Genomic DNA, 25,387 nt, shown 5'->3' with positions numbered 1-25,387 from the left:
ATTTATTTTACTAGATTTCTTAAAGATGAATTTTGGATTTCTCAACAACTACAAATATGTTGGTTTCAACGGGACTACTCACATGATTAAGACTGTCGTACCAGACCTATGATTTGTAAAACCATTCGAGTGTGGAGACTGATTCAGAAAGAAAAGTACTTACCCAACATTAGGATTCACAAGTCTAATGTATTCATAACACCTTCCAATTACAATGCTCTCCAGGTTAGGTGTGGTACCTTCACCTTTCCATTTCTTCCTGTCTATTTCTGTAGGTTTAACATAGTCTTTACTGAAAAGAAGACCTACTAACAGAGACAAGAAGAAGCTGTTCATGTTATTGCGAGAACTAAAGTAATAAAGAAATAAAATAATCAAATGTCCAAATGGGAAAGAGAAGATTGCAGGTTTTTGTTTGTCTATCAATACAGGCTGTGGTCTTGAACTTGAATGATTCTTGATGCAGAGTATCCTGGAAAACAAACTTTGTTGTGAAATGCAACAGCTTCCTGGGACTATTGCAGTGCTGAAAGTCCTTGAAAAGTCCAGCTTGTAAAACTATACATACTATTGCCATCTTGTGACTATTAAATAATATTACACCTCCTCTAAAGGAAACATATCACTAATGTAGTATTAACAAAAATTCAGATTTGCTGAATATACATTGCACTACTATATAGAAAACATAGCAAGTTGCTCCAATGAAAATATTTTAATATCATTTGATTTCAGTGTTACAGTGCTTACATACCTTTTCTACTGAATGCACAATTTGCTGAAATAACAATAAGTCTGGTAGAACTTAAAAGACTAACAAAATATGTAGATGGTACATGAGTTTTCATGGGCACTGTCCACTTGTTCAGATGACCTGTTACAGACTAACTACCCCTCTGAAGCTTTTGAAATAACGTCAAGAATAAAATGAGACACAAGATTGATGAGGTAATATCTTTTATTGGTCCAACTTCTGTTTGTGAAAGAGACAAGCTTCTGACCTTAAGAACTGCTCTGTGTAGCTTAAAAATGTGTGTCACCAACAGAAGTTTAACCAGTAAAAGATATATAGTACAATCAGTCTAGGTAACATGGGTATTGTCCATATCTTTTTATTTCTGCATGGATTCTGCAACAAAGCTTTTGTTGTGATAAGACAGATTATAAAATGTTCCTTATGAAGAAAACTGCCATGCGGTCTGGAATCAATGATACTCAGAACCAAATAGATTAAACTTGACATTCTGTGTACTGTACTGAAGAAATGGCATTGATTTACATATCTGTATTCTCAACCCATTGTCTGCCTACCCTGGGTAAGATCTTGATCAGATCTTCTGCTGATGTAAATCAATGGAATTCCATTGTCAATTTTCTTATATTGTGCAGAGACTACTTTGTCATCCTGTGTACAGTTTGCTTATGGATGTGACAACTTGGGATATATACCTTTGGCTTCCTTTCTTGTAGTAGCATATCCCTTAAGTCCTCATTCAACTCTCTAGTTATATCAGAGTACGTCAATATGCTTGTACTAGTAGATAACTGATTCATTTTATTGAAGACAGAATTTTCTTAATTGTCTTTCTTTAGGGGAACTCTTAGTGGTACCAAGGTCTTCCACAAATTGTAGTAAAAACTTGGCAAGGTGATTTGCCATTGTTACTATATTTCCAAGTGAGCATGATTCTTAAGTAGCTTCACCTCAGAAATTGATGTCACTTTTTTGCAGTGTTGGTCTTGATACACTCATGAGACCAAATAATCAGTATACTGTACGTCAGCTAGTGTTATGCATTTGTCCAGATTTCACTTGATCACCTTTTCCCTAGATTGCTGGAGCATGGCATATAGATTGACTTCAGACATCAAAATATTATCCACAATGGCTCCAAGTGTGCCAAGTCTTGCTTAGGCTCATAGCATGAAATTCTGGCTTCATTGAAATTGATGGGAATTTTATTATTTACTGCAGTGAAGCCTGGATTTAACCCATAGATTTTAAGGCCAGAGTGAACCATTGTGATCTTCTGGTGTGACCTTCTGCATAACACAGGCCATAACACATCACTAAATGAATCTTATATCACACCCATAAGCACTGGTAAAACTAGAGCATATCTGTGACAGGTTTGATCAGAGAGGGCCCCCTTAGGGTTGTCATATAGTGTGCTGTTCATGCCACAGAGCCCACCTATCTACCCACCACCCTATCTTGCTGAGCCAGAAGCGCTGGTCTCCCCTAGCTGGAGACCCCCTAGAGTTAGAGTAGCAGTCCCCCATTCTGCAGAGTAAGATAGATGCTGAACCAGCTCAGTTCAAGGAGGGCTCAGTTATAAGGTGATTGACAGCACTCAGAAACACAGCCCCCAGATAAAATCCATCTTACTCTGTATAAAAGTTTTACACAGAGAAGGCTTATAAGTTCACTCTCTTTATCAATGAAAGAGAGAGGTGCACAATGAGGTGCACAGGTAACAATTATTTACACTGGGCTTGATAATAAACAAAAGTGTTTTTATTAAGTATAAAAAGTAGGATTTAAGTGAATGCAAGTGAAAACTAACAGTTTGAAATAAGTTACTAAGCCAAAATAAACAAAACATGCCAGCTAATTCTAATACACACAGGCTATGGCTACACTCGTGGTTTTTTGCACAAAAAATATGCACTTTCCGCTTTCATTTTGCTCCTGGATGCACTGGCTTGGTGTGGGTTGCTGGGGCTGCAGCAGGGTTTGGGTCCTACACTTCCCTGGAGATGCCTGGGGCACAACACTGGTGGAGCAGGGAGCTGGTGTGTTCCCATTTCCCCCAGGGCTGGTGGGACTTTTAGGTTTGGGCTCCTGGGGTGGCAGGGAAGTAGGTTCTGTGTTTGGGTCTTCAGCTCCATTTCTGAGCTCCAGACCCATGGCTTCTGGCTCCATGCCTGGGCCCTGTCCCACGCCTGCAGAGCTTTGGGCTGTAGCTACAGGCTCCAGCCCCCTGCTGCCTCCCCGCTTGACCTCCAGTTGCTCCCCTTACCTGTAAGCAGTCGGACACGACCTCCCCCCTCCTCCTCACTGGCACCAAGCTGACTGGACATACTCCTCTGCTTTCCCCTTTCCCTTTGACCCTATCTCTTCTTAAGGATACAGCTAGACTGTGAGGATCTATTGGAAAAAGATACACTTTTGTCAAAAGAGGCTTTTCCAAAATTTGGCCCATCTAGACTGGGCCAAATTCCGGAAAAGCCCCCTCTTTCAAAAGCTGCCTTCATCCTCGTGGAACGAGGAATACAAAGCAGAAGAGCAAATACATTCCCCTGGTATCCCGAAAACCCGCCACAGTCTAGCCATACCCTTAGTTACGATTTATGTGAAGTCTTTAACATGTCTTTGGTATGTTAACCCATAGTATTTACATTAGGTCCTTTTAGTATGTCAAGTAATTCAATTTATGATAGGTTTCTGGTTATTTACCTAGAAATCATATTGCTTATATATATGTCTGTAACTTGTGGAATGTATGTGGGGTGTGAATGAGAAATACCCAACCAAAAAGGCAGTTTAGAGCCTGTGACCTTTTAAGGCAGACAAAGACCCTGCAAGCAGATAAATTAACTAAGAAGTGGCCAGAAAATAAATCTCTCGCTCTCACACACACAAAATGTAACATCGCAGCAGGAACCTGGGACAGGCCCAGAGAAGCCTCCTGCAGATCTGAAGGGATCTCCCAAGGAGCATCATGGTGGAGTCCCTGCCTGGGAAGTTGATGCCTGGCCAGCACTCCAGCCACCAGTGAAATCAAAAGTAATCTGCCGCGAAACAGCCAGCATGAATTTGATGTGTATGTGTGTGAGTATCACTTTACTCTTAAGAGCCTGTACCAATAAACAACCCAAAAGCAATACTGCTCCAGCTCACCCTTTGTCTGCATTTGTTGCTCAGCAGGTCTGGGGTAGTGAGACATTAGCCACCGTCCAGGGCTCAGTCTGCCCCCAGGCTTGCCAGGGCTAAGTGCATCTGCTGTGAAAAGTGATGCTTGCTATGTTTGTTAGTATCACTTTTCACAACTCTTCCTAGCTAGCTATAAATAAATTACAATGATTTGGATGTGTACATAGGCACATTTGTTTGTTTTTCCTAAAGTTAATTAAGTATTTTAGGAAAAACTGTGAGAGCAGCCTCCAGCAAAAGTCGGTGGCTGCACTCTGAAGCCACCAAAAAATTTGCTCTGAGGCAACAGACAGAAGCAACTGGTTGGATGGGATCCCAGTGGGCCACCAGCCATGTGACCACCCTCAGCCCAGGGAAGAGCTGAAACAACTCCCCTTCTGCCCAGGGCCTGCCTCTTCACTCTTCCACTGTCCTGCCCTCTACTGACTCTTTCACACCTTTGCTTTGCCCCCACCCTGCCTCCTCTCCCAACAGAGGTGGACCAGGTCACTAGCAGGGCCAGCCCTGGCAGCAGGGGTCCATCCTCACACTCACCATTAGTGGTGAGGGAAGTGGAGCAAGGTGACCCACTGCTTTGCTCCCCCAGCTGCCACATCACTCCACTCCCACTGGGGGATGTGGAGCAATCCTGCTCCCTCCCCGCAGCGTGGTACAGCCAGGAGAGCAAAGCAGCATGGAAGCCTTGATCCGCGTTCCCAACCACTACCAGTGAGTGTGTGTGTGTGGGGGGAGGGGGAGAGAAGGCACAGACTTTACAGAAGTCTATTATATCAACGCAGTTCCCAAAGAATAAGCTCTTGAATCCATACCACCTCTCTTGGGTATTAAATGATTAGCACTGACCTTGCTTTATCCAGTCATATGTGGTATAGAAATACTGAATAGCTTGCAGTCTGCATTGGATCCCTAACTCCAGTTTAGGAAAAAGGATTGTCTTGCCAATCACAGTGGACACATCCTCTATTGCAGTGTTTCTCAACCAGTGGTACAAGTACCCTCAGGGATAATCAAGAGAAGTCTGGGGGGTACGTCAACACAACTGAAATTTGGAGAAAACTGAATTTTTGTTTTAAGTTTTACAGTACTGTATTATTTTTGTACTTTTTACACCCAAAAATTTCATCGCCCACCCAGCTATGATTAAGTTGCTTCAACAAATGTGTTGAGATGGCAGAAATTTTTTTTGTGTGTATGAAAATTGTAGGTAGTGGGGATACTTATAATTTTTTTTAAAAAAGGGGGTACTTTATAAAAAAAAAGTTTGAGAAACACTGCTCCACTGTACATCAGCTTCTTGTATGTCTTAGTTCGTGGGTAGGGAACCTCAGGCCTAGGGGCTGGATCCTGCCCCAGAGGTTCAGGGATCTCCTCCTAGCATCGGGGAGTCCACACCTACTGAGAGACTGCAGCACACAAAATCTACTAGCCTGGGCCCCACTAGGCTCTGGTGTGCACAGTGAATATCTTTCTTCTTCTCAGTCAAGGGCCACATCAGTGAGGGTTTGGGTTGTTTTTTTTGTCTTCTCACTTGTGTGTGGCCTCCCCTCCAACTGATTTTTCAATGGGTTAGCAGCCCCCGATGCAAAAAAGGTTCTTCTTCGAGTGATTTCCCCATGGGTGCTCCACATTAGGTGCTGGACTTGCCCCGGTGCCGCAGGACGGAGATGTTCAAACCCATAGTCAGTCAGACCGTGCATGCGTAGAGGTGTGTGTGTGGGAGGGGGAGTGTCTCGCGGCACTTATGCTCTTCCGCGCTGCACGATCCGGTCTCAACCAGTTCCTCTTCAACCGCCTCAGGCTGCAGATGAAGCAATCATCTCTCCTTCTGGTTCAACCTTTCATGAGAAAAACCCAGTTATAATTCTTCAGTTTATTTCTATAATCGTTTATTAATAGTTCTATATCTGTTCACGTTCATTTAAAAAAAAAAGAATAAGTTTTTCCCTGTTAGTATATAGTCCTTTAAGTTCCATTCTCCTTCCCTTCTCCATTATACTTTAGATTCTTGTATATAATTTAAAAAAAAATAGAAAACAAGCCGGAGCACACAAAGGGAAGGAGCAGCATTAACATCCATAATGCCGGGTTTAAGAAATGCTCCCTGTGCAGCGACTCAATGCCTGCGTCTGACGGCCATACCGCGTGCATCCACTGTCTTGGTGAGAGCCATGTACCGCAAAAATGCGTACACTGCTCAAAACTCACAGCCAGGGCCCGTCATGACCGCGAAATGAGGCTCCGCAAGATTCTCTTCGAGAAGGCGCTCTAACCGCCAGGGCCAGCTTCGGCCTGCGCAGCAGCCTCAGAAACGGAGCGCCTCCTCTCCTTCCAGGGCTCCTCCTAAGAGGACAAACAACATCTTTTAAAAAATTTGCAGACTACCCATACTACCAACTGGCCATACCTTTGGATGAGGCTGTCTTGGAAGTTGCTAACGAACTCTGGCAGACTCCTGCCTTTGCCCTTCCCACTAATAAGCGGGCCGATAAAAAAATATTTTGTACCCCCAAAAGGGTTGGAATTTCTGTTCTCCCACCCTCACCCCAACTCTTTGGTGGTTGATGCTGCCCAGCAACGAGCCAAGGCCTCTCAGTGTAAAACAAACTCGTTGGATAAGGAGTCAAAAAGGCTCAATTTATTTGGGAGGAAAGTATACACCTCTGCAACTTTGCTCCTTAGAATCGCTAACTACCTAGCGCATCTATCAAATCATAATTTCGATAATTATGCAAAGCTGACAGACCTGATGAGGCCTTTCCTGAATCTGTAATCCAGGAGGGTTATGCCACCACTCAAACCAGTCTCCAGATTGCCATGGATGTAGCAGACACCGCAGCCAGCACCACAGCCACTGCAGTAGTTATGCGTAGGGCCTCATTCCTCCAAGCAGCAGGATTACCAAGGGAGCTACAATCCAAAGTGGAGGATTTGCCTTTTGAAAAGGATTCACTCTTCGGGGAAAAGACTGACTCAGTCTTACATTCCAGCAAGACCACTAGAACAACCTTACGGTCACTTGGAATGTACATCCCACCTTACAGGAGGAAACGCTATACACCGTTTCAAAGGCATTACGATTATCTCCATCCCAGACAACACCGGCAACCACAACATTGGCAGTTCGACCAGCCACACCAAAATCAACGCCAGAGATCAATAAGACGCCAGAATCAAAATAACCGTGCGCAAACTCATCCAGGCAATAAGCAGTACGTTTGAGGCATTGGTCGGAAGCAAGCATATAGCCCCCCAAAGCCTCGGTCACATCTTTCACCATCTTCTAAGGCCCTTTTACAACCAATGGGCCAATAACACTACAGACAGATGGGTCTTAGAAATAATCTGCTCAGGTTATGTGATTCCATTCCATTTTCTCCTGCCCACAACTCCCCCATCCCTGTCCCTCTTCAGGGACCCCTCTCACGACGATCTGCTACGGGCCGAGATTTCCCCTCCCCTCCCCATAGGAGCAATAGAGAGTTCCATCTCAATTCCAAGGGAGAGGATTCTATTCCCGTTATTTCATGGTACAGAAAAAAACGGCAGATGGAGACCTATACTAGACCTTCGACAGTTAAACAAATATATTCGAAAACAACATTTCAAGATGGTGACCTTAACCTCTATTCTACCGGCCCTGGAGCAGGGCGATTGGTTTGCTGCTCTTGACCTCAAAGATGCCTATTTCCACGTGACGGTTCACCCCGCTCACAGACAATTTCTACACTTCATGATTGGCGCAGATCACTTCCAATATCGAGTACTGCCCTTTGGCCTCGCAACAGCTCCAAGGGTCTTCACAAAAACATTCGCAGTCGTCACTGCCCATCTTTGACGTTCAGTACAAGTCGTGATCATACTCAAATTAATGGGTTATATGGCCTCCGCGACATACGTCGTTCCCCACGCCATTTTACACTTTCGGTCATTACAACACTGGATGACCACAATATACGATCCCATAACGCACAATGTATGCAAGTGGGTAAATGTTCCATCCATGGTCAGGTCTTCCCTCTACTGGTGGACGGGAGATGACAACTTGCTTTCGGGCACTCCGTTTCATCACCTGCCACTGCATTGTCACATGACCACAGATGACTCCCTCATCGGCTGGGGCACTCACATAGGCGATCTCTCTGTACAAGGTCGCTGGTCGCCACAGGAATCCCTGTTACACTTAAATCTCCTTGAATTGAGGGCCTTTGCCAATGTCTGCAGACATTTCCGTACACACCTCCGCAACTCCACAGTGGGCGTCTTCACAGACAACATAGCAACCATGTATTATATAAACCGCCAGGGAGGTGTGCGATCCCGATCGCAATGTACGGAAGCAATCCGACTGTGGAATTGGTGCATTGCCGATGGCACCACCCTTCTGGCATCCTACTTACCTGGCATCTACAACACAATCCCCTCAGTAGGAATTTCGCAATAGCCCACGAATGGGAAATTGATCGGGATATTCTCCATTCCATCTTTCGCCATTGGGGCTCCCCTCGAATAGACCTATTCGCTACCGTCAGCAACAGAAAGTGCCACCGATTCTGTTCCAGAGTGGGCCTAGGCCACCACTCCTTAGGGGATGCCTTTCTCCTCAGTTGGAACAGTCCCCTCATGTACGCTTTTCCGCCTATCCCACTTATCTTCAGAGTCCTACAGAAGATCAAGCTCGACAAAGCCTCGGTCATCCTGATAGCGCTGGAGTGGCCTTGTCAGCATTGGTGTCCACTTCTTATGTGACTTGCACGACGTCCACCATATCACCTGCTGTTAATCCAGAATCTTCTGACCCAGAAGTGAGGCTTTCTCCTTCACCCGCAATTGCATACACTTCACCTCTCAGCTGGTACCTAGCTGGCTGAATGCCTCCAAAGCCCTATGTTCTGACCGTGTCAAGGATGATCTCATACACAGTAGGAAACAAAATACACGCATCACTTACCTTTCCAAATGGCCACATTTCACTTCCTGGTGTTCTGAACACAACGTGGATCCTCAAATAGTCCCCATTTCCATCATCCTAAATACACGTGCAACAGAATGGACTAGCCTTATCGTCTTTAAGAGTCCATCTCGTGGCACTGACTGCATTCCGACAGCCAATAGAGGGATTTTCACTCTTTGCTCACTCCTTCACCAAGAGATTTCTCAAAGGCCTATTAAACCTAAACCCTCCTCTGTGCACTCCCACCCCACTATGGAACCTGGACTTGGTACTCTCCACCTTAACAGCACCACCTTTCGAACCCCTAGTCACCATACCTCTCCAGACCCTCACCCTAAAGCTGGTCTTCCTCATCGCCATCATGTCAGCACACAGAGCAAGTGAGATTTCGGCATTAATGGCATCGCCTCCCTACACCATCTTCAATAAGGGTAGTGTTATTCTAAGATATCACCTAGCCTTTACTCCTAAAGTTTGCTCAGAGTTTCATCTCAACAAGCCAATAGTGCTACCTACCTTTTACCCAAAACCTCATACCTCACCATGTGAGGCAACCCTCCATACACTGGACATACATAGGGCCCTAGCCTTTTACTTGGAGCGTATTAAACCATTTAGGAAAACTGATTGATTACTAGTTTCCCCACACAGAACAGTCTAAAGGACAACCTTTATCATCCCAGAGAATCTCTAACCTAATTGTTTCCTGTATAACCCAGTGCTATACACTATGAAAGGTTCCCCTTCCACAATCCCTTAGGGCCCACTCCACTAGGGTAGTGGCTACCTCTACTGCTCTCCTTAAAGGCGTACCCCTTTCTGATGTATATAGTGCTGCCACCTGGCCATCCTATCAAATGTTTGCCAAACACTACGCTATTCAAACAAGATGGCTCTCAGATACTTCTGTAGCATCCGCAGTTCTCTCCTTACGTACATAGTGACATCTGAATCCCATCTCCTTCACTTGGGTGGGTACTGCTTCTCAGTCACCTAATGTGGAACACCCACGGGGACATCACTTGAAGAAGAGAATGAAGTTACTCACCTTCGTGCATTAACTATCGTTCTTCGAGATGTGTGTCCCCGTGGGTGCTCAACTACCCGCCCTCCTCCCCACTTCGGAGTCTGTTTCCTTTTTTGCAGATTCTGAGGCGGGTCCGAGGAACTGGTTGAGACCGGATTGTGCAGCGCGGGAGAGCATCAATGCCGCAAGACCCTCCCCCCTCCGCGCATGTGCGGTCCGACTGACTACGGCTTTGAACATCTCCGTCCTGCGGCACCAGAGCAAGCCCAGCACCTAATGTGGAGCACCCACAGGGACACACATCTCGAAGAACGATAGCTACTGCACGAAGGTGAGTAACTTTGCTTTCCCCAACCTCAGACATTGGTATGGCATCTAGTCAGGATTTAAAGGTTGAGTAAATTTTTTGGTATTACACCTAGTTCAGTAATGCAACTTCTAAGCTTTCATCCAGTTGAATGAGACTTTACAAAGTAATGAGAAAAAATGGCTCAGGTCTTGAAGGACTTGAAGGACTGGATTCTGTGAAAGGTGCCTTCAACTCCCATTGAGTAAAATCCCAAATCATTTCTGAAATGGGCTCTTAGCATATAATTCAGTAGACTGGGTTCCTTTATGTCAACTGTGTTGTGTGCACTCTACCCATGGCAGCTTGGGGATTGCTTTTCCCAATGTCAGCAGACCTTACCAGCACATGGGGATAACTGATTAAGTCTCAGCTTAGAGGTTTCTCTTATAGTTATAAGCTGGCTGCCTGCCCTGCTCTAACGTAGCCAGCTTTGCCAAGGGCTCTGCAGTATAAAGCTTACGTAAGCTTTATACTAGAGCCTGCAAGGGCATGTAACCCCTAGGATTTTTAGCAGTTACGTGGTTTCCAATGTGCAAACGACTGTTTCTATTCCTAGCACATGTGCACTGGAGAGCCAGATGGTTCCATTTTTTTCCCTGCGGAAAGGTGCATGAGGGGCCAGGGGATCCATGGGATCAGATGAGGATGCCCCGAAATCCAACCTCTGTCCCCGCTCTAATAGGAAGGGGCTGGCCCTGGAGATAGGGGCCCGGCAGCTTAGAGAAGGGCGCAGCCTGCAAGGAGGCGCTGGCAGCTCCGCCCCTAGAGCGAGCCCCGCCGCCCCCGAACGCTAACTCTTTCAGGGGGCTTCGGCGTTCGCAAACAGCCCGCGCATGCGCGCACCCTGCGACGCGCTCTCGGGGCCGTTGCGGCACGCCGCCGTTCAGGTGTCCCCTGTCACGTGACGGGGAGCACGGCCCGCTCCCAGAGCGGCCTCGGGGGAGTTGGAGCATGCGCAGAGCGGTGGTTGCTGCCGCGGTTGGTGCCGCTACTCGCGCTCGGCAGGGCGAGTCTCTATGGGGAGAACATGGCTCCCTTCCCCGACGAGGTGGATGTCTTCACGGCGCCGCACTGGCGGATGAAGCAGCTGGTCGGGCTCTACTGCGACAAGGTAGCGGGCGGGACGAGGGGGAGCCCGCGGCCGGAGCGGGGTGGGACCTGCCCGCCCCCAGGGGAGGATTTACAGAGTGCGCAGCGGTCCCCGCCCCTCTCCCCGGGACAGGGCAGGGACATGCGGCCCTGGCGGGCTGCCGAGCGCCTCGCTCCGGCCCGATGTCCACCCAGCAGCCGTGGCTGCTTCAGCCCCGCGAGCTGGGCAACTTGCGCCTGCCCCGGCGCACAAGTAGCCGCGTCTGCTTCCCGCCGCCCCCGGCAGCAGGGCTGTACTGCTCGGGGGCCGTCCCGCTGCCCCGCCCGCCCGCCGGGCTCTCTTCCCCTCTAGGCGGTTTTCACCCCCCCCCCCCCCCAAACTCCCAGCAAGGCTCCGCTGGTTTTTCCCGGCTGGGAAGAACAGGGCTTGTTGTGGAGCCGCCCACCCTGCCCCTCCCGTTTTATAAGATGCAGCAACTTACCCCGTGCGGTTCCACTGTCGGAGTTAGGTGTACAGGGCCCTGGCGTGCTGTGCAGGTGTCGGTATCACGTGCCAGGCTCCCCTGAAGGACCGACATGGCTGTGAAGGAGATTTCTCAAACATAAAAAGGCTTGTTGATTACATTGGAAAGACTGCGATTTTATAAATCTGGCGCCTCCCCCCAAACTATGGTGTGCCAATCTCAGTGGTGGCGGCAGAGCAGCTGCTGGCGTAGCTCTCTGCTGATGTTGACTTTTCTCATTTGAAGTTGCAAAACTACATTGATAGTCGCTTTAAGAATACGTTAAATAGCTTCTTAATGTTATTTTTCCACAAAAGTAACCTTTGTAATTTCCGCAGCCATGTTATGTGGTCACAATTGATCTGCCTTTTGGGAGAGGCATCTACATTACAGGTACAGGTAGTGCGGAGGGATGTGAGAGACAATCAGTAAAATGTCGTCCTCTATGCTTATAAAAAGTTTGAGCCCACCCCTACTGTAAAACATATCCTTTGATTGCTGCTGTTTTTGGCCTTAACATTCTTCTGTATTGGGCTTTGAATGCTCATACGCTTTTATTAATGTACTTGCTTTTTCAACATTGCTACAAAGTTTATAGCAAATCAATCAGTTTGTCTTCAAAGCACACTCCAGTGATGCTTAAGTAGTAGGACTGGAGAGTGGGTTGTTTTATATATTGACAAAATCGGGTATTCAACTGCCCAGTCTTCTGTGGGTTTACTTTCTAATTTTCCAACAAATTCATGCAATAAACTGTGGCCCAACCATCACAAACTAGGTACTGGGGCAACAAATCTAGCTTTGCCCTTTTAAGTGTAAGAAGGGAAGGAAAATATGTAAGATTGTGTTGGGTTGAACATATTTATTTACTCAGAGAGTAGTTATTAATGGTTCACAATCATGCTGGAAGGGCAAAACAAGAGGGATTCTGCAGGGGTCTGTTTTGGGACCGGTTCTGTTCAATATCTTCCATCAACGATTTAGATGATGGCATAGAGAGTATGATTATTAAGTTTGCAGATGATGCCAAGCTTGGAAGGGTTGCAAGTGCTTTGGAGGTTAGGGTCAAAATTCAAAATGACCTGGACAAACTAGAGAAATGGTCGGAGGTAAATCGAATGAAGTTTAATAAGGATAAATGCAAAGTTTTCCACTTAAGAAGGAACAGTCCATTTCACACATACAGAATGGGAAGTGATTGTCTAGAAAAGAGTATTACACAAAGGGATCTAGGGACCACAAGCTAAATATGAGTCAACAGTCTGACATTGTTGCAAAAAAAGCAAACATGATTCTGGGATGTATTATCAGGAGTATTGTGAACAAGACGAGAAGTGATTAGAATGTTAGGAGTCATTAAAAAAGAGATAAAGGCAATAAGATATTTTCTATCTTATTCTCTATGTAAAACTATGGTACGCCCTCATCTTGAATAGTGTGTGCAAATGTAGTTGCCTCATCTCAAAAAAGATACATTGGCATTGGAAAAGGTTCAGAGAAGGGCAACACAAATGATTAGGGGTTTGGAACGGGTCCCATATGAAGAGACATTAAAAAGACTTGGACTTTTAATCTTGGAGAGGAAGAGACTAAAGGGTGATATGATAGAGGTCTAAAAATCATGATTGGTGTGGAAAAAGTAAATAAGGAAAAGTTATTTACTTATTCCCACAATATAAGAATTAGGGGTCACCAAATGAAATTAATAGGCAGCAGGTTTAAAACAAACAGAAGGAAGGTTTTCTTCACTCATCACACAGTCAGCCTGTGGAACTCCTTGCCAGAAGATGCAGTGAAGGCTAGAACTTTAACAGGTTAAACAAAGAGCTAGATAGATTCATGGCGGTTATGTCTATCCATGGCTATTAGCAAGGATGGGTAGGAATGGTGTCCCTAGCCTCTGTTTCTCTGGAAGTAGGAGACAGGGGAGGGATCACGGGAGGATTACCTGTTGTGATCCCTCCCTCTGGGGCATCTGGTATTGGCCACTGTTGGCAGACAGGATACTGGCTAGATGGGCCTCTGGTCTGACCCAGAATGGCCGTTGTTATGATCTTATGATTCTTCCACTGTACTCTGTACTGATTAGGCCTCAATTGGAGTGCTGTCCAATTCTGGGCACCACATTGCAATAAAGATGTGGAGAAGGTCCAGGGAAGAGCAACAAAAATAATTAAAGGTCTAGAAAACATGAGTTATGAGGGAAGGCTGACGGAATTAGACTTGTTTAGTTTGGGAAAGAGAAGACTGAGAAAGGGCATGATAGTGATTTTCAAATATGTAAAAGGGAGGAGGGAAAAAAATTGTTCTCCTTGGCCTCTGATAATAGGACAAGAAGCAATGGGCTTAAATTGCAGCAAGGGAGGTTTAGCTTGGGCAACAGGAAAAACTTCTGAACTGTCAGGGTGGTTAAACACTGGAATAAATTGCCTAGGGAGGTTGTGGAATGTCCCTCACTGGAGATATTTAAGAGCATGTTAGACACACGTCTATTCAGAATGATCTAGATCAGAGGTGGGCAATAATTTTTGCAGGATGCCATTCCAAAATTTTGGATAGTGGTCAAGGGTCACACTCTTCCATAATATTAATAAAGGAGATGTGGGGTCTGGGATGGAAGTTGGGTGCAGAGTGGTGCTTTGGGGTAAAGGATTGGAGTGTAGGAGGGAGACTGGAGTCTGAGAGGAAGTTTGGGTGAAGGAGGCGGTTGTGACCTAGGGTAGGGGATTGGAGTGCAGGGTTTTGGGATGTGACCTCTGGTAGAAGGGGATTGTGATCTGGGGCAGGAGATTTGGGCCCCAGATCTTGGCAGGGGTCTGAGCGTAAGAGGGGGACAGAGGGTTTGGGTATATTGAGATGGGGGGGGGGGGAGAAGAGGGTTAGGGCAGGGAGGGGCTGGAGTGCCAGAGGCAGGCAGTGGTCAGGACACTTACCAGCCAGCAGCCAAATCTGCCTGCCTGCACAGCTAAGGCTTGCAGAGCTTAAAATGTTTCTCTGCCTGACTGCCTGCTTGCCTGGCCATGTGCTTCATTGAATAACTGAGCTGAGGATGGGTGGGGTTATGGTTCTTCTTGGCTGCCTGTTGTTCAAACAGGCAGCTTCCATTGGCTGGTTTCTGGCCAGAAACCAGCCAGTGGGATTGTGCTGGGGATGAAGATGAGGTGGCTCCTGAACCCCCACCTCCTCTAGTTTTGAGACAGAATGGAAGCCTGGCTGCTGTGTTTCTGCATGGTGTGTGGGGCTGCGGGGCAAGCAGGGTAGCCTGCCTGGGCCTGCTGTCTCCGCGGGCTGAATCCGGTGGCTTGGCAGGCTGCATTTTGCCCATGCCTAATCTAGATGGTGCTTGGTCCTGCTGTGAGGGCAGGGGACTGGATTTTATCTCTTGAGGTCCCTTCCAGTTCTAGTATTCTGATTCTGTTTAAGCTCCTTCTTTATCTCCGACCTTTGTATTTGAGATCAGTCATGTTTGCTAGATAATGGAGAAGTTCCTGAATTGTTTTTTGGCTTCCATTCTAATGAGGTTATTGTTAGTTACTCAGACCAAATTGGTAGAGCCGTGCAAATCTGTGGATATCTACTTTATTTCTGTGCATAGCTGCACCTCTGCATGTGGGTATCTACGGCTCATTTTTACAGATTCAGAGACTAATTTTGTACCTATGCAAGGCTACACATCAGGTTTCACTGTATAAAATATTAATTATTTTCAGGTTGTCCTTTCACATCCTATGAAGCATGTCAATTTTGATTTTAAGATCTTTCTCTAATTTCTGTTCACATGTTAGTGAACCTGTAAATTTTAAATCTGTCTGGAGGAGCACATTAAAGAAAAGGTACTTCAAACCATTCTTTTGAAGGGAATTTATCAAGCTGGCATCTTTTACTTCTTACAACATAATTGTACATTAATCTTTGTTGAATTTGAGGAGAAAATGCTCCTGACTGAACTGAAATGCTGCTCAAAGGCCTGGATAAGGGATTTATATTATTAAAGTGTGACTACATTTCTCTAGCAACACAGGCAATGAAAATATTTCATTATTAAGGGTTTCAAAATTAGGGAAGTGTTAGTATACATGTTTAAATGGTTAACTGATGAACCTGGGCTCATTGATTAACCTCCATGGTTACACACCATGGAGGGGAGCCAGCTGGCTCAGCATGCATTGGCTCCTGTGGAACTGCTCCCTCTCTCCACATGTGACCACTGAAAATTAAAAAAAAGAAAAAAGCCTTTTAACATCCCTAATCAAAATCAGCATTCTGATTTTCTGTTTCAAAAGACAAAATTTTGTTCAGTGACACATTTGACTGTGAAGAAGCTGACTCTTTTCTGGATTTACATAGCCCAGATAATTTCTATCTTGCTGCATAACAGTTCTTAATATTATTTTCATTTTACATTAGAAAAAATATTTCCATTTTTTCAGTACTCACTCCATTTCACTGAGCTGTGAGTTTGTTGTCAGAAACATATGCAGTGATATTTGGTAATAATTAAACTCTAAGCAGTGACTACAGTGTTGATTAGTGAATACTTCCCTAGATTTAGTATGAGAAACAACCACCAAGCAAATTCAACTCTACTAAGACAGAAAAATAAAGAGGAGTTTATAGAGAATGTTTATATAAAACCACATTATTAGTTGTCTTTCAGTCCTTATAAAAGTTTCTAAATTCAAATAATAGAGGCCTTCTTATAATTTACAACTTTGCTATCCCCTCGTCAATATCCCAAGACTATTAAATGAGCTCACTAGCGATGCCACTTGCCATTCTCAGTAACTCCATCAATTTATTTTCCCATCTTTGTTTCGAGACAGTTCTGTAACTTCTCGTTGTGTTTATTAGAAAATAACACTGATTTCATCACTTTTCTTTACAATATTTTCAATCACATATGAAAATTTCAGTGTGTTCCTAATATAATTTTTTTTAAATGAGGTGTTCTCAGGTAAATCAGAGGTCTAAAACATGAGAGAAACCAGCAAATCTATTGTATTGGAGTCTCAGAGGGGTAGTTGTGTTAGTCTGTAACTGAAAAAAATTGAGAAACAACAAATAGTTCTGCAGCACCTTAGAGACTAAGACCATGTACAGTTTTTGTTAGTCTCTAAGTTGCTGCAGAACTATTCATTGTTTAAAGTTTTATTGTATTGGAGTTTTCAGAATTAGCTCCTTCCCTAGCTCCTCAACCACATCTCCTTCCGTGTTCAGATCTTCCTAAACAGCAACTGGTACATCAGCTTTCTCTTCCTCCTCCCTTCAAAGCTGACCAGCAGCAAAATATGTTCCTGCTTCTCTAAATCACTTTTCCCTCCCCACTCTATCAATTGCTATCCTTCCAGCATCTACCTGAGAGCTTGTGCCCCAACCCTCTGCCTCAGTCCTGAGCCCCCTCTCATATGCTGAACCACTCAGCCCTATCCCCTCCCCATCATGAAAATTCATTCTGCATATGGGTGGGAAAATTAGAGGGAGGGAACGCTAGATTCTGCAGCTAGGAGTGAATCTCCCAGTCAGGTAGATGGACTCGTATGAATGGGAAGGGAGAACACTAAAAATAGCACTGTGGTGATTGGGGCTGGATTCCAGGGACAATGAAATCTAGGGGCTCAAGTCTTTTTGAAGACCAGAAGGTGGTATTGTTTGTCTGCCCCATGGCCATGGTGAAAAGTTCTGAGACCATCTGGAACCTGGAAGTGCTCCGGGCAGCCGGACTATTGGAGCTGCTCTGCCCCCGGCTTCCCAGAGTCAGCCGCTGGTCAGTTTCAGCAGCGGCTGACTTGGAGACGCCTGGGCCAGAGCAGCTGGGGTGCTGCTGGGTTGGTCCCGCAGCGCCGAGGGGTGCATCCCCCACACTCCACCCCAGACCCCTCATAGCCCCACCTTCCGATAGTCCGGCATATCTGATAATCGGGCACCCCCGGGTCCTAAAGGTGATGGATTATCAGAAGTTTACTGTAATAATGTAGAATGAAATTTATATGTGTGGTATGCATATTCTTAATCTGTTTAGCTAAAATATATTAAAAGGAGAAGTTTAATTTTATCCTATTGATTACTTCTGTTGAACTTAGGTAAACTTCCAATAAGTGACAGAATTATTGTAATCGTTTGCACAGTGCAGCTTGTAATGTATTGTAGGGGATAGGCTGACCTGGAGTAGCATAACTGCAGGTTGCACCTCCTTTAACTGGGACTCCCTGTTCCAGCAACATCTGTGGTGTGGCATGGACCACAGAGCCGAGGAACAGGGAGATTTGGTGGTGGGTCAGAAGCGCGAGCCCAATATGTGTGTGTCTGAGTGCGTGGGGGCAGGTGTCATGGCTAGGAGCTTCTTTCCCAGCAGCCGCCAGGCAGCTCTGGCCCAGCCCTGTTCTAGCTCCAGCAGCCAGGGAGCTCCAGATCTAGTGACATCTAGGGAGCTCTGGTTCCAGCGCGGAACTGCAGTCCCAGCTCTCAGTCCTGGCTGTGAAGCTAGGTGGTTGCAGTGCTCTGGCCCCACTGCAGCGGGTCTGGCAGCATTTAGAGATCCGTGAGGGGCTAGGACAGCGTCAGAGGCAGGCTGGCACCCTAACCTGGTGGCAGTACCGGTCAGGAGAAGAAGCATCTCCAATGGTCTGGCAAACCCCCTAATTTGAGACCAGTCAGGTCCAACCTGTATTTAGTAACCACTCAGTTTGTTTCACTTGTATCACTACTGGTTGCCAAGAAAGTGACAATATGGCTCTAGAAACTAGAATCACACTGTTTTTATACAATTTGTGAGTTGCCTTGTAAATTATGGGAAAGATTGTATACATAAATAACTGTTTAGCTGTTGTAGTACAATCATTATTCTATTTCCATTTCTCATGATTGAGTAAATTAATATATTTCTGTTATTGCTTTTTTCCCTTTGGAAGTCTTGATCTTTTGTTATCTCTCGTGTGGTGACACATGCTCAAGACACATGCTTAGATAATGCTTTATTGAATTGAAATAATACTTTGTGCAGCATTATGATTGCATTTCCTTTTATGAATGTAAAATCATGTTAAGGCTTGCATAGCAATTGTAACACAACATATGCATATTTAATATGTTGTATTGATATGTTTTGCAGAGCTTCAGGCTAACTTTTTGGTTTGATAGTTGGCAGCCCACCAGAAGTCTTTACTGTCAACTCTGAATATTTGTTGCTTCCATATTATCATATACTGACTATACTTAGGGGAACAAAAGCTCTTTCTGAGGTATATTCAAAAGATGAGGATGATGAACCCAATAGTGAGATCCAGGACAAATATTGGATGAAGGGCATAGATTGATTTTCCTGGCTGATGGGTGAGGGAAAAGTTTGTTGTTGTTTTTTTCCAGGAGTTTTGGCTGACACCTTGTATCTATCTCTAGCTTATTGAAGTCTGATGTCCACACTAATTGATTGAAGGCAGATACAGCATCACATAATGCAGGTTTCTCAATCCCATTGCCATCTGCTTTTCAACTGAAGTGAGTGTGTGACAGCAAGCATGTCATGGGAGGACAGTAAGTGTGTGGGCATGCTATCTCGTAAATTCTAACAGAGTAGTAAGCATCTAGTCCTGAAACAGGGAGCCTGAGTCTCCAGCCTCAGCCCCTGCCTCCCTCCCTGGCTTTGCACAGCACAGAATCTCTCTGCTGTTTGTGCATACACCGCACTCTCGCCCGGCTTGCCTGTGTTCTTATTGTGTGACACAGCAGGAGCATTCCACATTAATGATTTGCTTTATGTCCCAGGAGCAGAGCAGCACAGCATGCCCTAGCTGTCAGAATGGAGTTTTGAAAGGGGAGGGGCATGTGCCTACAGGCCTTTTAAGTTCAAAACAACCATCAGAGAGAGTCCTCACTGTCTCCATTCATTGGGGGATCAACTCCAGAAGCCAGTTACAGTGATAAGGACAGTCAAGATTTTGCGCAGGCCATACATCCCGGATTTTCCAGGACTGTACTGATGTTAAATGCTCTGTCCCAGTGTCCCCATAAAGTAGTGAAATGTCCCGGAAGGCCCCACCGGACATTTCACTACTTGACACTGGCTTGCTGGGAAGAACTTAAGTGAGCGAAAAATTGTGCACTGTCATTTCCCCCTAGCATGGTGCAGTAACAGCCTCCACCCCAGAGTGTGTAGGTGGCTCCATTGGAGCTTTGCTGGTGGGTAGCACTCTGGTGGAGTGCAGTTTCCAGCCACTCTGCCACTCACTGCCCCACCACTGCGTGTCACACTTCCTTCCCTGTGGGACTGCCTCTGGTGTGTGGGGCTTCTGATCTGGCCATGCTGCTGCCTCCTCCAGGCTGTTGCTGCTGTGGGGAATGGGAGGGCAGGTGGGTCCAAGGCAAAATCTGGTGGAGCTGCTCCTGGACCTCCATGTCTTGGAGCTGCCGCCTCACGCTTGGAAGCAGCTGTGTGGAGCACAGCTGGGGGCTAGGTGCACTCAGGCTTGGCAGGTGTGCTCTGGGCACTGCCACTCTCTCTCTCCGCCCCTCCCAGCTGGGGGAGCTGCAGCGAGCCTGGTCTATGAGGAAGGTCGGGGTTTCTTCACTTCCCCCCACCCACCAAGCAGGGAGCTGGAGCTGCAGCCTTGTGCCAGGATCCCTGCTGCTTGTTTGGCAGGGAAGGTCAGGGTTTCTTCATCCCCCATTCCCGAGTGGGAAGTCGGAGCTGGTGCTGCAGCCTCGCAGTTACGCGGGGTTCCCCAATGAATGGAGAAGGAGGCTGAGCTCCTTTCCCATTGGGGGAATGGCATTGCGCTGTCTGGAGGCTTTTCCCACTACAACGGGGCGCAAAGACAGGTAAGTGTCCCCCTCTCATGCCCAGACCCTTGCACTCCAGTCGCCTTCACTCACTCCCCTCCCCTGCCAAGACCCCATACCTGCAGCCTGCTTCTACACTCTACCTCCGACCCAGACCTCGCAACCTCTCCCCCTTCTGCACCCATCTTCCTCCCAGTTCCTGCATCCCCTCACTATCCCACACACTTTCAGCCCTGTCCTGCACACTGACCCCCTCATTTTTGTCCCCGCCCCAGAGCCTAAGGGGGTATCCATAAAATCCACCAACTCCGGAACCCCAGAAAAATAAATCTGGCCTATTGGAAACTGTGGCGGGGCCCCTCCCGCCTACCCTCTTAAGTCCAAGGCCCTCTGCCCTGAGTCTAGAACACAGTTTAAGGTTGTAGCAGGGACGCACCCCTGGTAGGGGGGCCTGGGCCCACCCTACTCCACCGGGTCCCGTCCCAGGGCCTTGTGCGCGCCGAAAGGCACTGAGGTTCTCTGGGCGGAAGAGGAGGCTCCTGCTCCTGCCCTGGGCCACACCTACCTGGTTCCCTGGGGTTCCTTCCCCTGTACTCGCCCAGCTTGCTGCAACCTCCAGGCCGGCGTCTCCTCGGCAGGCAGTCCCTAGGTCGCACCAGTTCGCCTCCACGTCCCCTGCGGCCTCTCCTGGAGTCTTGGGCAACAGCTGTGCGGGAGCCCTCTTCATAGGTCCTTCTCCTCCAGCTGACTTTCCAGACTGAGTCCTTCCCCAGGCTTTTATAGTGGAGCTACAGCCTGGGCATGTTCTGTAGGGCTGCGGGGTAGGGGCATCTGCAGCCAGGTAACCCTGGCTGGGCCCTTCAGGTTCAGTGCGGGGCTGCCTTGCCCCGTCACAGAAATCCTGAATCTCAGTCCTCCCTGTCCCTTCCCCTTGTCCCGTGGGCTGAAGTGCCAGAGGAGTGAGGTCTCAGCTGGGGACCACATCAGTGAGGGTTGGAGGTTTTTGGAGGAGTTTTTTTTGCTTCTTGCTTGTGTGTTCCCCAACTGATTTTTCTGTGGGTTGGTGACCCCCAACCCAAAAAAGTTTTCCTACTCCTGCCATAAATAAAACTTTGAAACCTTTTGTGTTGGACATCAATTAATATTTTACTTAGTTTATCAAACTTCATTTTAAATAAACATGAAAAAGTTAAAACACTTAATCTGTTTAATAATTTAACTTAAAACGTTCTTCCTAGCTGAAGCACTTGCAAAATGGCTCAGGCATAATTATGTAATTAATGGTGAGTCTCCATTAACATCTAGTGGAAAGGTTTATTTTGAGCCAGGTTGTTCACAGGCCAAAAAGTTTGAGAACCACTGAAATAGAGGTACCTCCAGCCTCTCTCTGCCCCGAGTTAATATAGTCCAACTTGGGTTAATGCATTTGCAGTATAGTTTCATGGGGAGGTCCTGTGGGGCCCAAACTGATCCCTATTGGTAGAGGACAGTGGGAAGAGGTCTTGGGGGGGAGGGGTGTCACACAACATTCTTTACTTTCAGTCATGTGTCTATCTTGACCCCGGAAGTACTGCCTCCAGAGGTGGGACTTCCTATGGCAGGCAGGCATGGCCTAAGGAGTGTGTATGATGGGGTCAGTGGATGTGACTGATGTGTCCCCATTTTTGGTTCAGAAAATATGATCACTGTATTTATGATTCTTGTTGGGTGGCTTTATTACAGTGCTGTAATAAAGAGTTTTGGTGGAAAAAGTTTGGCAGGTCAGTGTGGACGCCTCTGTTTATTGCCAAAAACTGACTTGACTTAGAAAAATTCCCAGTGTCATTTTTCTAGTGGCTTCAAGGGGGAGGTGGGCTCAGATAGTCTTTGTCTTTATGTCCTCCTGGCTGGTAAGGAGATCTACCCATCTCTCAGCTTTTATTTTTCTTCATGGAAAGAAGCTCCACTGCCTGTTTCTGGTACTCTATAGCTTTTGTAGGGAATACAGAGTATGTGTTAACAGCTTTATTGCTGCCAAGAGGATTCTGAATAGCAGCACTGGTACTGATCAGTCAGTTAATTTCACTGTACAGTTTGGCAAAATTGAGATACATTTTTACAACATTTTATATAAATATTTAAAAAATAACTAGTGCATGTGGTTTTATTAGGTGAAAACTTAAACTGAAAAAAAAGGATGACTTAGTTTCCACAGTTTGCTGGGGAAAGCTAGCTATCTGCCACTTACCATTACAATTCTCCTCAACTCTTCTTTTGTTTATTTAGGACTATAGCTGTCTAGAAGAAATCAGAGTATTTCTTGCATCCTATATATGATAACATGAGACATTAAAATACAAATGTAAATATCCTGAATTCTTGATGGCACCACCTTCATTAAAAGTAACATTAGTAGCAAGAGCTTAACTGTTTATTTCCAAACTACAGAGATTTTGTACGTTTTATTTTTTCTCTTTAAATATAATTTTCAGTGTGCTAACCTTCTGTCTCTCTTAGCTAAAACTTGTTAGTTCAAGGGATTTTATGCCTATATACAGTTTTATACAGTTTATTCATATAAACATTTTAAGGTGGTGATGTGGAAACAGTCAGTACTTAATATTGCATAGTAAATATATACTACGTGCATTTTGCAAAGTCCCCCTCTCAAATTCTTTCTGCAGTATTAGTAGTTCAGTTTCTTAGTTCATTTTATCACCAGTGGTTTGTAACATTTCTAAAATATGGGTTTAGATTGTGCGGAGAATCTCTGGCACACCACTTAATTTCATCTGGCCTGCAGCAAATCTGATTGCGGGCTGGAAGCCCTGGCATGTCCCTACGGACCCTAGGCACAGAGGAGATCAGGGAAGATCCGTGTGCTGCTCCTATCTCCAGTTCTGGTTCCACAGATCTCATTGTTCGGGAACATGGCCAGTGAAAGGTGCAAGGAAAGAGCCTATGAGTGTGGGCAGTGCCATGTGGCCCCTTCACTTAGGGGTTGACCATGAAAACTGCTTTTGGGAGCAGTGGGAGGCCAGTGCTGGCAGGGGGTCTGCCTTAGCTCCGCTGCACTGCTGACTGGGAGCTGCCTCAGGTAAATGCTGCCTAATTGGGACTCCCTTCAAGAGCCTGCATCTCCACCCCAGACCCTCTACTTAGGTTGCAGCACCTTCCTACACCCACCCCTATGCTCCAGCCCTGTGCCCATTCCCATGTTTGAAATCCCTTGGCTCTAGCCAAGAACCACCATCTGCACCCCAAAGGCCACATTTCCATTTGGAGTCTCCACCCTATCAAACATCTCAATGTACCCTGAACTCTTCTTTTGTGCCCCCCAACTCTCCATGACCCCTCTTCCCACAGAACTGTGTGGGACCTGTGACTGATTCCCCCCCCCCCCCCCCCGTGGGTCAGGTTCCATGCCCTGGTTCAGATTTTCAAAGACTACTAAAGTTTTTAGGCATGCAGCTACAATTGAAATGGAAGGTAATTGTGTAGTTAAATTCTTATTTGACTTTGAAAATCTCAGCCATAGTAAATAAGGATTTTAACAATAGTTACTCATAGTAAATAAATACATGTTGAACCTCGCTAGTTTGGCAATCTTGGGACCTGATTGGTGCTAAACCATAGAATTTGCTGAACCACGAGAAGTCAATATTGTCTAGCAGCATTACCAATATTTTCACTGCTTACTGGACTCTTAGAAGACATGTAGGGTGAATTAAACTGGTCTACAATTTTTTAGAAGTCATTTGCTTCAGAGATAAAATGTGCTATTTATTATGTATTTTGATGTGCTGAATTCAAATATGACAATTAAAACAACTGATTGGCTACTGTTGCCAAGATAAGATTTTACATTTTACGTCTATGTATATTGTGTAGATAGTAGAGTTTTAATCATAAATTGTAAACCTAGGTCTTTTCATGTGTTTATGGTTGCTTTACATGATATTTCACCTGTCCTGTTTATGTAACACTTCAAAAATCAGCAAAAGGGTTATATAAATAAAATGTATTATGAAACAAAAGGCAAAAAACTATTATGTACATAGTTTAGTCCTATTCAGTGTCTACTTGGCGCTTCTTGGCTTGTCTCTTGTATTCATTAAATGGAGCATCTCTTGTCACTGTCCAGCAATAGTCTGCAAGCATTGATGGGCTCCATTTGCCCTGATAGCGTTTCTCCATTGTTGCAATGTCCTAGTGAAATCGCTCGCCGTGCTCGTCGCTCACTGCTCCGCAGTTTGGTGAAAAAACATTTAGATGAGAGTGCAAAAACTTCTAGATGAGAGTTCAGTGACCCAGAATTAGTAAAGTTTGACTACATTTATTTCAGAAGCATTTTGGCTGTAGAGCAGTGTTACAGCTAAATAACAGCACAAAACACTGAAGCAGGATCCATGGCTGTAAACAAACTTCATGAGACTGCAGGTAGCTTGGCCATACCCATGATAAGTGGATATCCAGCTAAACTAAAATCATGCCAGATCATGGATGTTATCAGATCAAAAAGCACTGGATTAGAGAGTTTTATCCCTGTACATTTTTTTCTTGGTTATTAGTGTTCAGTATGGATGTTTCAGCATCATGCTTCATGCAGTTGCAGGTCCAGATGCACTAAATTGAATAGCATGAAGCAGAACCATACTTCAGATATTTACAAAGATCTTTTTGTTTGGAGATTTAGTATAACATTGTCAACTGACTATTCCTGTTGGCAAGTGACAAAATCAATCATTACAACAATTGTCTCGTGAAACAAGGCTTA

At 45.7% G+C, this 25,387-nt stretch overlaps 2 protein-coding genes across 3 annotated transcripts in view; one reads left to right on the top strand and one right to left on the bottom strand.

Annotated features, from left to right (window-relative positions):
* BST1 (bone marrow stromal cell antigen 1) overlaps window positions 1-12,197 on the bottom strand; it is a 41,199-nt gene extending 29,002 nt beyond the window's left edge. The window contains exons 1-2 of one of the 2 annotated variants that reach the window (XM_025178418.3): window positions 11,836-12,197; window positions 164-5,772 (exon numbers count right to left, since the gene is read on the bottom strand). In XM_025178418.3, coding sequence (XP_025034203.1) covers window positions 164-336 — 173 coding nt within the window. In that variant the 5' untranslated portion in view covers window positions 337-5,772; window positions 11,836-12,197. The remainder of the gene's footprint in view (window positions 1-163; window positions 5,773-11,835) is intronic. The other variant, XM_075930709.2, reaches the window with a different exon arrangement.
* The window catches only part of FBXL5 (F-box and leucine rich repeat protein 5), a 45,368-nt gene continuing 31,185 nt past the window's right edge, over window positions 11,205-25,387 (top strand). Inside the window, exon 1 of the mRNA XM_075930708.2 lies at window positions 11,205-11,375. Within this exon, the coding sequence (XP_075786823.1) occupies window positions 11,292-11,375 (84 nt within the window). The 5' untranslated portion in view covers window positions 11,205-11,291. The remainder of the gene's footprint in view (window positions 11,376-25,387) is intronic.

This window comes from Pelodiscus sinensis, chromosome 4, assembly GCF_052426305.1.
Source record: "Pelodiscus sinensis isolate ZL-2025 chromosome 4, ASM5242630v1, whole genome shotgun sequence".
NCBI classification, from domain to species: Eukaryota; Metazoa; Chordata; order Testudines; family Trionychidae; genus Pelodiscus; species Pelodiscus sinensis.
The sequence above is the reverse complement of the archived record's forward strand: the minus strand, read 5'-3'. Positions and strand labels throughout refer to the sequence as shown.